At 37.6% G+C, this 16,494-nt stretch overlaps 1 protein-coding gene across 1 annotated transcript in view; it reads right to left on the bottom strand.

Moving 5' to 3' along the window:
• TENM2 (teneurin transmembrane protein 2) overlaps positions 1-16,494 on the bottom strand; it is a 785,744-nt gene that overhangs the window by 104,952 nt on the left and 664,298 nt on the right. The window contains exon 13 of the mRNA XM_075209829.1: positions 1,848-1,994. Coding sequence (XP_075065930.1) covers positions 1,848-1,994 — 147 coding nt within the window. The remainder of the gene's footprint in view (positions 1-1,847; positions 1,995-16,494) is intronic.

The following is a 16,494-nucleotide window of genomic DNA, read 5'->3' on the forward strand; positions in this document are numbered from 1 at the left end:
TGTAATATTTAGTTATTACATATAATGCTGCATAGCTGACCTCTGCCCGATCACACCTGATGGAGGATTTCAGGGTATGGAGGAGGGAAAAGTAGAGTAATACAGCTCAGGGTAATGATTAGACTTATAAGATGTGCGTATGGCCTCGCACTAACCAGACTTCTCCCCTGGGCCTACCAGAAAGTGCCTGAGAGGAAGCAGCACAAATATGGTGCTCTTCTCTCCATAAATGCCTTACTACAGAGACCCATATACTGTAAACTATACTTAAACTACAAGTTAAATATGTATCAAGAATGTTTTCAAAGACTACATGTTTTGATAGAGGCTTATGGGAAACACAACCATTATATATTGTACATAACTGTTTGACTAGTGGAATAAATGCAAAATAAACCACAACAAAAGTTAATCCGGGGAACCTCTAATAATACGTTTGGAAGTAATAAATGGGTCTTAAAGCACATCTGCACCTATTCTACAATCTCAGTCTTTACTGAATTAAACTTATAATGAGGCTCTCTCACAAAGTGGGTGGTCCTGTTCTTCATATAGTGAGAGTAAAGAAAATGATATTATAATGTCAATGCTTTGCTCTCATGGTGGCTCTAGAACTGCCCTATCTCTCAGCTATCACGGATTATCACGATGACACTATACCATATAAATAGACTGTTGTCCCGAAACAGGTATAGTTGGGAGATATGTCCCACTAGCCGATGCCCCTTCAATACCATGTGTACCAGCGGCAAGTGCATGGCATTGAAGTTGTGTTTCTATAGGAGGTAAAGGGGGCTGAGGCCTGCCAGCGCTCCTGAAGTGCTGATCATGACCCCCAATGGGAGGTATGTGCTGCTGCTCTCTAAGCTGAGATGCATGTACTGTATGGTGCTGATATGTGAAGGAAGAATGTGGGGTTAGTTACCATTATAGGCCTTAATCATAGGCAGGCACTATTCAATTGCACAGGATCCATACATGTCCAACTATGTAATACTGCTAACAGCATTGTTTATTTACCCAATAATGTGAGTATCAATATGGGAAAACTTTCAAAGAAATATGGCAGCATACAGTTAACCACATAAATAATCTCCTGTTCAAACAGAGCTGGTTAAATATCAAAAGAAAGGTAACAAATCAGATCACCGTCTATTACTTACATATCAAAATAACTTTTAGGTTTACTTACACTCTAAAAGATGGAATTTGACCCTCAAAAAAGGAAAAGTCATAATTTAGGAAACACAGTCCTATGTATCTAATTTGTCCTTTTGGTTACATACTAATTCTAATTGTATTATTTAGTTGTTTTAAAAGGATATTGAAATGAACATTGGTGACAATAACTGTGTGAGGTGACTTCACTGATAAAATCCATATTGTGACCATATAATCTGAAGTTTATAGTTATTTCCATGATCTAAAGTGTTTGGGTACATTTATCAGAGTGCTTTCATTTATTTTATTTTGAGGGTTAAGATGTCAGGGCAAGGAGTTGGGCTAAATGCTTTGGATTCTGTGGAAGCCACTTGAATCTTAATAAAAAAATGACTTTTGACAACGTTTGTCAGGTGATGGTTTACTTTGAAAGTCCCCCAATGTATTGTCACTCTCCAGTCTATAATATTAGGAGGAATACATGTCATTGAAAATCAATAAACTAGTAATGAAACAGCAAAACAGCACTGCAAATTATTGATGACTGCTATATATTTACCTGGCTTCTTTTGTAAATCAGTATTTTTGGAAAACATAACAGATTTTTGTCAGTAAATCACTCATATCTAAAGAGAACATATAACCTTCTGTTCTTTAGGGATTTTAAATGGAAGACTTTTGCTCACCTCCCTCATTATCCTTGTTATCAGCACAAGAAGTTTCCATGGCAACATTGCATCCAGACCCTCTCCAGCCAGTCTGGCAGATACACTGCCAGCTGTTCTGACCGAGTGTACATCTCCCATTGCCATTGCAAAGATCAGGGCAGCCATCTGGTTGAAGAAAGGAAGAAGATAAGTATAAAAGATAGCGATCTGGACTAGATGACTGTGGTCTGAATAGATGATAAAAATAATCCATGCCTGAAAATTGATCTTCCATCAGCCACAGCTATGCTTGGTTGGATGCATCTTAAATCAACATTAGGCAGCCATATCAGCTATAGCTGTGTATACAGTGCACTTTAGCAAATGAATATAATTTACTCTTGCCTATTCAAAAAATACAAATGCCTGTAAAATGTGTGTTGGTACCTTATAAATAAAGTTATTTATAAAAAAAAAATACAAATACAATCTACCCTGATGCCTTATAACATTTAATTAAATAAATGTCTATTTGGATATATACAGTCTAGAAGTCACATTTACAGTATAATACACAGTCAATCTACACATTAAAGCTGAAAATACAGTTTATAATTCCATGTAAAAGACATCTATGCATACCATTCATTGTGATAAATGCTAATATATGCTGACCTACAGCTTTTGCTGTATTATATAGTTAATAAGTAAAAAGTTGAAAGGTGCTGCACCAACAATTGTGGTTAGTTGGGCAAATGACCGCTTAATACCAATTAATGACTTGAGATGTACAACTGATTAAAAGGTTCAAAGCTTTCCCCCCACCCAGTGAAAGGTAACCCTAGCTATGGCATAACAAAATATCACGTTTATATTTTCTTTCAATGTTAGCATGATTGTAATGTGAATAATTTACATGTATAATGCCTTACTGAACCCCGGCAATAATAACAAGTGACTGGGTAGGTGATTCTATTCTATAACACCTGGGAAATATTATCTGTGGAATTCACGCCTTACCTCTGATTTGAACCTTCAGGCTTTTTATGTGCAATGTCACATGTGTTTGTAGCACTATAGTACCCGGACTAGATAATTATAAACAATTATAATGATGGCATGCTGGTGCCTGCAGTTTGCTGATAGAGACAAATTAGTTTATGTTGTAGAGTAGTAAAAATGTGAATATTGCATAAAATTATGGGTTTGCTGCATACCAATAAAATCCCCCCTACTAAACACAAAAATACCAGGACAGAATAGGTGAGAAAATATTCTGTCGTTTCAAAGGAAAGATTTAAGTGCAGAGATCACCGCAATCTAAAACACAGGATTTATTTATGTATGTAGTAATGGTCATCTTTATTTATGCCATGCCGTTATTATTATACTGCTATAGTTAAATCTTTCATCAACGCTCTGCACGTCGATTTAAAATGAAATGAAATGCAATATGATTTTTGCTTTTTAATTTCAGATTTTTGGGAAATGAGTCATGCCACTAAAACATTTGAATTTACAGCAAAATGTATTTTGTTGGAGGTAAAATTTAGCCTTTGACATGAGTTTGGTCAATGTGAAGGAACATATTAGAATTTGCATATTAATTTAACCAGGAATTTACAGAAAATGGATCACAATTACTTTATTTTTGATAGGGGTTTATTACCTTGTTTGAAAACAATCACTAGCCTTGTACTTAATTCATCACATCACTGAGTAAATATACTGAGTGGAATATTTTCCCATAAGTGGTGAAAGTGGGGGTGTATACGGTGGCATGTCATACCGCCACTTCTCCAACTGCCTTCATTGTAAAACTATCAAATACCATTCACTTACACTCCCATTACATTATTCATGCTGTCACTTTTACTTTTCCACTGCCACCACTGCATAAGATCCTATGCCAGGTGCCACAAGTTTGAAAAGTTCCCTGCTCATGTGTATAAGCAAACTAGCCACTCAGTTCTTGGGTTGAGAGGCTGGTTCTTCCCATGTTTGGGCACTTTTACTTCTCACAAAGAAAAAGCTTTTATATCATACTTGCCTACTCTCCCGGAATTTCCGGGAGGCTCCCGAATTTCGGGGAGTCCCCCCGGACTCCTGGAAGAGTAGGCAAACCTCCCGGACCCTGTAAAATGCCAAAATTCACAACATTGAATACCGGGGGCGGGCTCATTAAGCCCCGCCCGACACTTTTCAGTACTTTGATTTTTTGTATTTCATGGTAGGGGCGGGGCTATAGTGACGTAATGACGTCCTATCCTCTGTCACATGATCTGTACTCCGATCTCCCAAACTACATATTTGAAAAGTTGGCAAGTATGTTTTATATTGATATAGGTTATGATGTAAAGAAATGAGATCCAGCAGAACAGGAAGATATTCTTATATTTCAGTCTAGATGAGAGTAATTTTAAAAGACACTATTGAATGGGAGTAGTGTGTACTGCTGAACTGTGATAGGATAAGGAAGGCGAGTCTAATCTGGCTTCATGGTTAGACTAATTGTTATGTGACTGGGGCCTGATGTGTGAGACAGAGAAATATGTCACCTTGCAGTTTTTTTTTTTCACTAAGTAGCATAATTATGGCCTAATCGGGCACTTAGGAAAATTATATATAAAAATGGTAATAATCACCACCAAAGATACAAGATGTTTTTGATAAATGGTTCCAGCAATCACTGTAAGTAAGCAAGGGGTTAATGTACGCTGTACATACAGCAGAGACCTGCTTTGAGTGTTTCTGCAGTGATGTTTGAGTGCCACAAATGGCCAGTCAACTATGTTTTATTGCACAGCCCACAGATACTTTGTCTACATAGGACAATAGGTGTGGCCTATTTCCTATTGGGAACATACATCAAAACAATACTTTCCATAATCCACATCTGGGGAAATTTCTGTACACATTTGTAACTAGTGTAATCAGCCACATAAAATGGGTCATCCATAGATACCAGCACCATAAGAGAGACATAGGCATAATGTATCTTCCCAAATAATCCATATAACATAGTCCTGTTTCCTATGTATATATGCAGATAATCATAACTCGTTCAGTGGACTTATTATTAAATCTCTGTACTATAATTTTTTTTGGACTATTTATAGTATATATACTTAATAGAAATGTTGTTTTTCAATAAAATGGCAATAAACAATCTGCTATTTTAGTGACCTCAGAGAGGAAAGGGAGAGGATGGGCAAGAAAGATCAGTTAAAAGACAATGGAATTATTATAGACACTGTCAATTTTTGGTGCTCAGTCTTTCTACTGATGAATTGTCCGCACTTTCTAACCTTCCTCAGGCTGAAGAATTACATGAGTGTGTTTCTCTTTTATTTTAAGAAAAGTGAAGACTGAAGACTTCCTAAGAGTTTCAGCTCTTGAACTAAATCTTTGGCTTTAATAGTGAGTGTTATATAATTTTGGGAAATTTTAGCCAAGACAGACCAGGGGGTTTTGTTTTGATAAAGTCTTTCATACCCACATGTTACGCACGGCTCAGTAGGTCAGGATGTGACACCAAGGTTAGGAAGGAAGAAACCAAGTGCATTTCCCAGGCAAGAGCAGCCACAATTTTATTAATTTTTTTGGCATACTATTTATAGGAGACCATAAATAGTATACCAAACAATAAATGGCTTGCGACAGGTCCTCAATTTAGCTGAGTCATGATTATTTTTAACATTAAAAGCGCCATAGGTATTATATATATATATATATATATATTTTTAGGTTTCAATAATAAAATGAGCACTGTTCCAAAACGCAGCCACATACCAGCATGTAAAATCAAGTGTTGTAATATTAAGCACCTGCAGAGATCTGCCTGTGTGCGTGTGCTCCCCAGCTAAGAAGATAGCTTCACTTGGTGACCTAATTATCACTGAGACATGCCGTGTAAAAAGCAAGTCAATGAGACCTACAGGCTATGGAGTAAGAGGAGCACCTCAAAGGGCTTTTATGTTACAAAAGCACTATAAATGGTTTAGAAATGATTTAATTCATTGTGTAATACTTTACAGAGTAAGAGTTATTCCACTTGTAAGTTAGAACTGATTATGCTTGATTTTATTGTTATTATAATAAAAGAAGGAGTCTATGATAAAAAAGATCAATGCCTTCAAACAACTAACTTCTCACAGAGCTATTCAACCAGAACCATTTCACATAATTACTATGGAAGGTAGAACATTCCCCGCATATTGTGTTAATATGTACTCTATTCTTTGATCATTATCTCTGAAGACAAATGTTTCATTACCAGAAAACCTTTTGTGGAGATGACTGCTATACTGCTGTATAGTTTATTGTTACAGGGTGTTGTTGGTTTAAATGCTTAATTTGGTTAATAAATGAATGGATATAAAAATGTGTATAAACAAACTGAAATAAGCAATTAAGTGTAAGATCATATATAATATAATTGTATATATATATATATATATATATATATATATATATATATATATATATATATACAGACAACCTGCCTATGAGCTATAAGACTTCTATTAAAAATCACATTGACATGGTATTGGAAATCTCCCAGACAACTAACATCTTACTGGTAAGTTTATTGGTCATCTGCTATTCAGCCACATATTTCCAGTGTGGGCTGTGGCCTTTCTACTGTGGCACTGCGTGTTGTATTGGGCTAATCACAATCGTGGGAGCAGTGTAGAGAGCATGAATAGCAAGACAAGTCTCTGCTTTGATTGCTCTGAAAATCCTTTTTTTTCTATCACTCTGTGAAAAGAAATCCAGTTATTTTAAACTCTGGATGATTATAAGTTCTTGGAAATGGTTACAGCTAAAGTATTAGATAATGCTTTTACTCAACCAGCAGCCACGTGCATTGAAACATGCAGCATCTTTGTGACAATCTCTACTAGTGACAGCTCATCTGTTTTTAATATTATTAGTCTACAGCTGTACAAACTTCTTATAACTACATTCATTCATTTCTTGGAAGCAGTGGCTCTTAGTGGTTTACTATCCTTATAGAATGCTATAGTATGTGTTCAGGAATCATACTAATTTATCATGTTATAGAAAGGTACTATAGTAGTAGTGGACATTATGTCAGGCTACGGAAATCCTGATTTATGTCACAATATAGAGCTGATTCCTTTTACTGTTGTAAAAGCACTAGACTGATGGAAATGAATGTTCTTGAAAGTTGGCAATCATTAAATATAAACTATTAGAAGTAGGGGATAAGTTATTCATAATCTATTGCAGTGACAACATGACATCACAAAACATAGTTTATGTAGATATTATTTACAGCATGTTGTATTGAGCTCTGAGATTAAGGTGACTGCTAATATATGGGCACAGAATTCCATGCAATTTCACATATCCTTCTACTGTAGGATTATTTCATATACAGGTAAAAAAAAACAGAATCAAGAAAGCTTAAAACTTTTGCTACTTCACAGTAATAGTGTTAAACACACAGACATGGTAACCAATCACCTCTCCCTACAGTCACTATAAGGAGCACTGCTAAACAATTTAGGGGAATGGCAAGGGCAATGTGGAGAAATAGAAGGAACATTTTGATAGGTAATCTAGAATATGCTAGATATTGGGTTCCAAAATATAGAAAAATAAATACATTCCAAACATTATAAATCCCATATATGCAATGTAAAGGTGACCTAATGAATATATTCTTTATATCCACATGTACAGTAGTACTACTAGTAATTGTGCAAAATAATGTCATCACTTATTTCCGATGAGCGCTGATGTCATCACTTCAGTAATCACTTCAGTAATCACTATGAATATTAGTGTATTATAAGGAATAATATACTTCCTACTGTATGACTGAGAAGTCACCGTGAAGTTCCATTTTGTATATTGAATGACTGGGATTGTGGCATTGGGACCTTAAGTGGTCACTGCATTTAGGAACTTTAATATCCTTAGAATTTGCACTCGGTGATACATTATTGCGATTAAAAATCTCAAGTATGTTTTGTAGATCAATAAAAAAAACAGATTAATATATAGCCCATCCTATCCCCACCTGATTCTACTACCTCTGCATGTTCTACCAACTATAGTCCCATGTCCACTCAGAATCCCACTAGCTCCCAGCATTGCCCTCTCTCTCTAGACTGTAGGCTCTCACAAGCAGGGCTTTCTCTACCCTCTGTCTTATATCTGAACCTAAATGTACTTGTTCTGTTTCTATGTGCGATTTGTGTTTTGTATGATTTGTAACACAGTCCAGCACTGCAGAATTTTGTGGCCCCTTATAAATAAATACTGTTGATGTTCATTATTCTATTACTTGACCCCATAGACAGATACAAAATATTTGTAGCACAAATAAATAAAATACAAATGGTATGTAGTATAACATCATACGCATCATATAGATAGATTATTATGGTCATAAAGCAATACTGAGCATACTATAGTTTGTGGAACATCTTAATGAGGGCAGGAGCTAGAGTGCAACAAGAAATGCTTTTTCTAGTTTAGATTTTCAAATCAGGTGGTCTTTTTTTGTAACAGATTATTTTAGTTCCCACAAGTGATCTGAATTGTTCATCGCATAACCAACATGAGCAGTCTTGAACAAGCTCTGACATAATTCATGGGAATGATATGCCATAAAAAATATAAAAAAATGCTATATACTATTTTGGATGGAGCAAAAGCACAATGTTGGCACTTGTACTGAAACTCCCATTTGTACTAGTGAGAATTTCTGTAATGCACATAATAAAATCACAGCCTGCCAGTGTTTTGGGTATAACGGATCAAATCAATGACAAATGTAAGCAAAATGCGGGCATAATATATTGTAAATAATATTTTTACAGATTAGATTTGAAGAAGCACCCGTATCCTCTCTCTGAAGTATTAGTTTCCAGCTTTATCTGGAGATTCATGTTTCTCATAAATAATTTAGGAAGAAAACTTCAAGAGGAATAAAGGACGAGGAGAGCGGTGCATGCTGGGTAGGTGAGAGGAAAACAGGATTCCAGGTCAGGACTGGCTTGTAATTTAATGATACAGATGAACAGGGTTATGGGACAGAGGTTGAAAGGAGTGAAAAGATACATTTTTCATTTATTTGTTCTTTTTTAAAAATACTGAGTTGGCTACTGACACACATATACCAAATTCTAATTAAAATATATTGTTCGTATTAATAATACTATTATCCTTTCTATGCTTGCTGACTTGTCTATATATATCAGATAACAGGATTTATGCAGCAATAGCAATGTATTATGCAAAATCACTAACAGATACATTGCATTTACTGAGGGGGTAATATACCAAATTATAAGAAATACAGAGCTAAATTTGTCCAGTTATTTAAATTGCATAGTTGACATGGTAAATCCAACCTGATTTGTGCCCTATATTGGCCTATATTTACTATAGACTTCAAGGGCTAGATTTGCTAAGCTGCAGGTTTGAAAAAGTGGGAATGTTGCCTATAGCAACCAATCAGATTATAGCTGTCATTTTGTAGAAGGTACTAAATAAATGAAAGCTAGAATCTGATTGGTTGCTATAGGCAACATCCCCACTTTTTCAAACCCGCAGCTTAGTAAATTTAGCCCCAAGTGTTTATTAAATTGCAGTCATTTGTTCATAAGTAGTTTATGTTAAAAATATCAATAAAACAATAGCTTTGAACAGCAGCATAAAAGTAATGTGACTTGAAGCAGGTCACAGGAGACCATGTCCCTGGAAGAACAGAGAAGACAGTTGTCTCACTATGAAATGTACACCATGATTTCTCTACATCAACATGTTATATTTTCATCTACAGATTCTTTAATGTTGCTCATTTTTCCCCCTGAAATCATAATAACTCTATATTCAAGCAATAAATGTTCATGTGTGTTGTATTTTACCATAGTATAACGGTATGTGTTTTACAGGCACTACTGACTTGGTTGTGCTGTGCCTCATCAAACAAGCTAACAAACCTGGAAATAACCAGTCTCAATGGGTCAATATACAGTGTTATGTGTTAACTGTTCCCTGCGTTTGTTAATTATGTTCTGTGTTTCAGCATTTAAGTCAAATCCTAAATATGCACCAACCTAATCCTCATACATATACCCTCCACTTGGAACTTGTATATTACCTCAGTACACAAGGGAAACCCTAGACATGCACCAACATAACCATTATAACTCAGGACATTACTCAATCCTGAATAATCACTTGCACCCCCCTCCTGCACAGGTAATATGTGTCACATTTAGGGGCAGATTCAATTAGCCACATTGTTCTTTAGAACAACGCGGCCTGCGCACTATTACCTTTACTACGGTAATGGCTGTGCATTATTACCTTTACTACAGTAATGGCTGTGCATTATTACCGTTACTATGGTAATGGCTGTGCATTATTACCGCTACTATGGTAATGGCTGTGCATTATTACCGCTACTATGGTAATGGCTGTGCATTATTACCTTTACTACAGTAATGGCTGTGCATTATTACCGTTACTATGGTAATGGCTGTGCATTATTACCGCTACTATAGTAATGGCTGTGCATTATTACCATTACTATGGTAATGGCTGTGCATTATTACCGTTACTACGGTAATGGCTGGGCATTATTACCGTTACTACGGTAATGGCTGGGCATTATTACCGTTACTACGGTAATTGCTGGGCATTATTACCGTTACTACGGTAATGGCTGGGCATTATTACCGTTACTACGGTAATGGCTGCGCATTATTACCGTTACTACGGTAATGGCTGGGCATTATTACCATTACTACGGTAATGGCTGTGCATTATTACCGTTTCCACGGTAATGGCTGTGCATTATTACCGTTACCACGGTAATGGCTGTGCATTAATACCGTTACTACGGTAATGGCTTCGCATAATTATCGGTACTACGGTAATGGCTGCGCATTATTAAAGTTACTACGGTAATGGCTGCGCATTATTACCGTTACTACGGTAATGGCTGGGCATTATTACCGTTACTACGGTAATGGCTGGGCATTATTACCGTTACTACGGTAATGGCTGGGCATTATTACCGTTACTACGGTAATGGCTGGGCATTATTACCGCTACTACGGTAATGGCTGGGCATTATTACCGTTACTACGGTAATGGCTGGGCATTATTACCGTTACTACGGTAATGGCTGGGCATTATTACCGCTACTACGGTAATTGCTGGGCATTATTACCGTTACTACGGTAATGGCTGGGCATTATTACCGTTACTACGGTAATGGCTGGGCATTATTACCGCTACTACGGTAATGGCTGGGCATTATTACCGTTACTACGGTAATGGCTGGGCATTATTACCATTACTACGGTAATGGCTGTGCATTATTACCGTTTCCACGGTAATGGCTGTGCATTATTACCGTTACCACGGTAATGGCTGTGCATTAATACCGTTACTACGGTAATGGCTTCGCATAATTATCGGTACTACGGTAATGGCTGCGCATTATTAATGTTACTACGGTAATGGCTGCGCATTATTACTGTTACTACGGTAATTTCTCCCCTGTTCTTTGTTCGCAGCTCTATGAGCCACAAATTGAATCTGATTGGTGAGTGGCCACTGATATCCACCGGAGTGCCAGGAGCTGCCTAGTAGGTATAACGACCTCCCAATAAGGCTGAAGAAGTGCACTGTGGAATACAGTCTGGTGGCAACATAACACAGAACCGCATAGTTCACATTCTGCTACTGCAATCTCAGAGATTTGGGGACTTGCACTGAAAAGCCCTAGAGATTTAGGATCTGATTAGCATTGCAACAAGAGATATGAGGGTCTGCTACTACAATTTTGGCATAAAAAACTGGAACAACTATGTGACTGAGTTTTCTCAGGCCAAAAAATCGAGTAATTTTAGGTCCCAAAAACATTAACAACATCATAATAATAAATTCAAACTTACCCTGTTAGTTTGTGTTCAACAGAATATTAAACTGTGTGAAAATAAGCATTGTACCTTAAAGTTTTTGGGTGGAAAACATGGGAAAACTGGAACACACAGGAGCCCTAATTGTGGGAGCACAGGTATACCTCCAACAAGCAATGACCATTGTCTGACCCTTTCAGCAAACCTGTTGAACATGCTTATATTTGGGCAGGTAGCAGGACCTGTACGACTGTGACATTTTTGCTAGCTACAAGAGTAACATATGACTGCATGGAGGGTTACATTTTGTTGCAGGGTAATAGCAGTGACATCCCACACCCTTGTTGCCATCTAAAAAGGCACTTGTACACTGACACTGCCCAGCCACTCTGTTCGCAAGTGAGTGTAGTGTTTGGGATGGTGCCACCTGACACAAGGCTCTTACCTCGTCTCATGGGTGGAGGAACGTCATCATCTCCATTTATTTATATAGCGCCACAAATTCTGCAGCACTGTGTAGAGAATATTTGCCATTCACATCGGTCAGATGAAAACCTATGCAAACACGGGGAGAACATACAAACCCCACAGAGATAAGGCCATGGTCAGGAATCAAACTCATGACATTAGTGCTGTCAGGCAGAAGTGCTAACCACCGAGCCACCGTACAGAACTTTTTATAGGATTGAAAGAGATCTTTTAGCTGGGGCTAGGAGTATGTAATATAGTCTGGTATTGGCTGATGCAATAACACCTTTCTTAGTATTAGGTTAGATAGCTATGTCTCTATTCCTCCCCAAAGTTATTTCCTTTACTCTTTTCTTTGTCATAGCTGACGGTAATATTTGGTAACCTCCACAATTGGATGATGTAAAGATGGGAACGTATATTACTATTTGCCCATTTATATATCAGTGCACAGCATATAAAAATATCATTATGTGTTTACAGATTAATATATATAAAATAATATGTATATTTGTCAAATGGGTGGAGCAGTGCTCACTGCTCACATCATGAACACTTCCTGTGCAACCTGTAATGGTTTCCTCATCCTTCAGATAAAGTCCTACATACATCAGCCTAAAGATCACAGAACAGACCTCCTATGGGGCACTGAAGCCGGCTGATTTCATCAATAAGATCAGTAAATGTTATTGGAGAAAATATGAAAAAATGTTTCCTCACAAGAGAGTGTCAAGGACAAAGAAATGACCATATAAATAGTCTTGGAATCATTATGACCATTGCACATGATTTTTCTTGAGGAAAAAAATATTCTTTTATCCAGCATAGATCTCTTATAATAGGTCAGGACACAAAGCACTGCAGTTGTTGTGAGTGTAGTAGACCAATATTCTGCCTTTACAGCTTTTCTGCTAGTGTATGATTAATGTTTTGAGCAAGGATGTAGCTCACACTGAGATCCAAAGAGCTATAAAAAGTAAAGGCATGATGCATCCTTGTTTGGGAATAGCTGACACTTATCGATAGCCTGGCTTGTTAATAATTCATAGAAAACCATTTGACTGTACAGTGGGGGCCCGGCTGAATTCACGGCTCTTTTCAAATCTTGCTAGATTCTTAATTACAGGAAACACAGCATTCTTCTGAGAATTCATTATTTCAAACACTGGGGTAGAATTTTAAATCCTGTAAGAACTAAAGAAAACGACAAGTCTCAATTTTACTAGGCAGCCTCCAAGGAATGTTACTTGTTAGCTAATAAAAATATGACAAAATACAATAGTGACCTATTAGTCCCACGTTTCTCAGCCAAAACAAACTCCTACATAAGTGAGATGTTTAATATTAGTATTAGACTATCACTGCCTCTATGGTACAGGATGCCTGGCACAGATAGATGTAGTTCCCTGCTTGTGAGAGCTTAAAAAGGAATTACGCTTCCAAAATATTTTTAAGGGGTGGTTGATTTTTTTGTTGTTTTTGCTCTATGCTTTTTGCACCAGGGAGTTAGCACCTTTTTGCATTTAATCTGAAATTATTGATGGCCTTGACATCCCAATTGTCATACAAGCACTACACAATAATGATATATTGAGAGTATTAATATTAAATAAACCCAGCCCTGCAACAAAAATGCAGTCAAATTGCAGCAGTGGTGCATATGTGTCTTTTATTATTTGTATCAGCTGTACATGACTCTATTAATTGAAATCAATGCAGAGTCCTGCAAGTAAACAACTCAACCACCCTTCCTTTGAACTACATTGTACGTGTGTTCAGGGCTGGACTGGCCCACGGGGAGGGGGGGGGCAGAAACATTCAAGATGGGACCTATTGTCTGAGGGCCCCACACAATTTTCCTAGCAGGTGGGGCCAAGACCATGCACACAGAAATGGCGGAATGCGGTAAATGTGGTGGGAGGACGCCATGCTTCAGAGGTGCTCCACCTGGCAGTCCACTCATCCATCAGTAGCACCGGCTGCTCCACCCTCTGGACAGCCCGCCAGCCCTGGAACCTGTCTGCCAGTTTAGCTTACACTATCGGGCTATAATTGGATGAGGAGTGGTCATGAAAGCCCACCAAGTAAAGGCATTCAATGGGAACCTTTTTGTCAGAAGTAGGCTCCGGTAGGCGGGGCTCATCTGTTTGAAGAGCCCTGTCTATGGGAGCCTGTTGCTGTCAAAAAGGCACAACTGTTGCCTCTGGTCCAACTGCCTCACTCTCCCTTTATTGCTTCCAGATTCCCCATCTACCACATCCCTTACCCTGCTTCCAGACACCACATCTGCCACACTCCCCGGTCACAGAGGTCCCCACTGCCACTCTCCACATGCTGTCACTGGCCTTAAAAACACAGGTGTTGCTGCACCTCACCTGCCACAATTCACTCATGTTTACTATTTCAATTAGAATGACATCTCCCCTACCAGGAGCGTAAGTGTATATACAGTAAGCATTGTAGCATGTATATAGGCTTAAGCAGATGTAGTGTAAATAGAGATGATAAAAATAATAGCAATATGTGTACAGTTAAAAAAGATCAACAGAGAGAATTATGGGGGAGGAAAAATAAATCAGCCTGGGAAATGGGACAATTGGGTGTAGCCAAATCACTCTGGATTTGGGGTAATTCCTCAAGGGGTGTGCCACCTTTGACTCACAACTATCCTTTGTTCCCCACATCAACTCTATACCTAAATCATGTTACATACATCTAAAGAACATTTCGAGAATGCGCACATATCTCACACAAGACACTGAAAAAAACTTAATTCATGCACTCATCATCTCCTGCATTGACTATTGCAATTCCCTCCTTACTAGTCTTCAAAAAATCAGACTTGAAACTCTACAATCTATTTTGCATGCAGGGGCTAGATTGATTTTCCTTGCAAATCCTTATTCCTCTGCTGAGCCACTCTGTCAGTCTCTACATTGGTTGTCTGTTTTTCAACAAATCCAATATAAAATTCTTCTACTAACATACAAGGCCGTCAACAAAATTGCACTGACATACATTTCCTCGCTTGTCTCAAAATATCTCCCAACTCGACACCTGCGCTCTGCACAAGATCTGCATCTCTTTTCCACTCTCATCACATCCTCCCATTCCCAGTTACAGGACTTTTTTCAGGCTGTACCCACTTTGTGGAAATCCCTTCCTAGCACAATAAGACTTTCCTCTAGTCTTTAAACCTTCAAGCGTTCTCTGAAAACCCACCTCTTCAGACAAGCTTATGATATTCCTCAACCACCATCTTAATCTCCCTAGATTACCCTATTACCACCCTCTACACAGCTAACACAAGACAACAACTCTCTGACCAACATTGCTGTGTAACTGAGCATACAGCCCACTCAATACTTTTTAACTTTGCATTCTAGCTGGACCAATGTGCAATATAATGTAGCACATGCGCTTGTGTATCAATCTCCCATTGTCCCATAGATTGTAAACTTGCGAGCAGGGTTCTCTTACCTCTCTGTCTGTACGTATTACCCAGTATTGTTTTATTAATGTTTGTTCCCATTTGTAAAGCGCTACTGAATTTGCTGGCGCTATATAAATAAATGTTGATGATGACGATGGTGATGATGCTTAAATTATACTACATTACATTTAAAAATGATCCATGATCCACACTGTCCATAGCATGCCTCTCATTAAACTGTTTTGAGGTGCTTCTCATAGTTACAAAAAATGAAATAAAGTCTTAGGGCTAGATTTACTAAACTGCGGATTTGAAAAAGTGTAGATGTTGCCTATAGCAACCAATCAGATTCTAGCTGTTGTTTTGTAGAATGTATAAAATAAATGATAACTAGAATCTGATTGGTTGCTATAGGCAACATCTATACTTTTTCAAACCCGCAGTTTAGTAAATATACCTCTTAGGTTCATTCACACATTTTAACTTTTTCATGTGAATGTTTTGCAGTTTACCTACATGGATAGCATTTGCATTGCATAAAAACTGCAGATTTCTCTTTTAGGGCAGAGCAGTAATGGAAATTTTCATGCGATTCACATAAACTAATACTACATGAATGCCCCCTAAATATAGTAAAAAATAGAAATTGCCCCATAAGCTAATTATAAATTAAATTTGTCCCTATAATCATTAAATAATGATTGCCACAATGATTCATAAGTCAATGGTGCCTCCCCTTATGTTATGAGCAGCGTGCCGTTTGTCCGATTCATACCTATATTTTGTGGTTTAACAAAACTACTGTTTGACATGTTTAGACTTTATTTTAATCCAACTCTGTTCATATCTACTGTTGCTGCCACATATTAAT

The sequence above is a fragment of the Mixophyes fleayi genome, chromosome 4 (genome assembly GCF_038048845.1).
Source record: "Mixophyes fleayi isolate aMixFle1 chromosome 4, aMixFle1.hap1, whole genome shotgun sequence".
In the NCBI taxonomy this organism is placed as follows: domain Eukaryota; kingdom Metazoa; phylum Chordata; class Amphibia; order Anura; family Limnodynastidae; genus Mixophyes; species Mixophyes fleayi.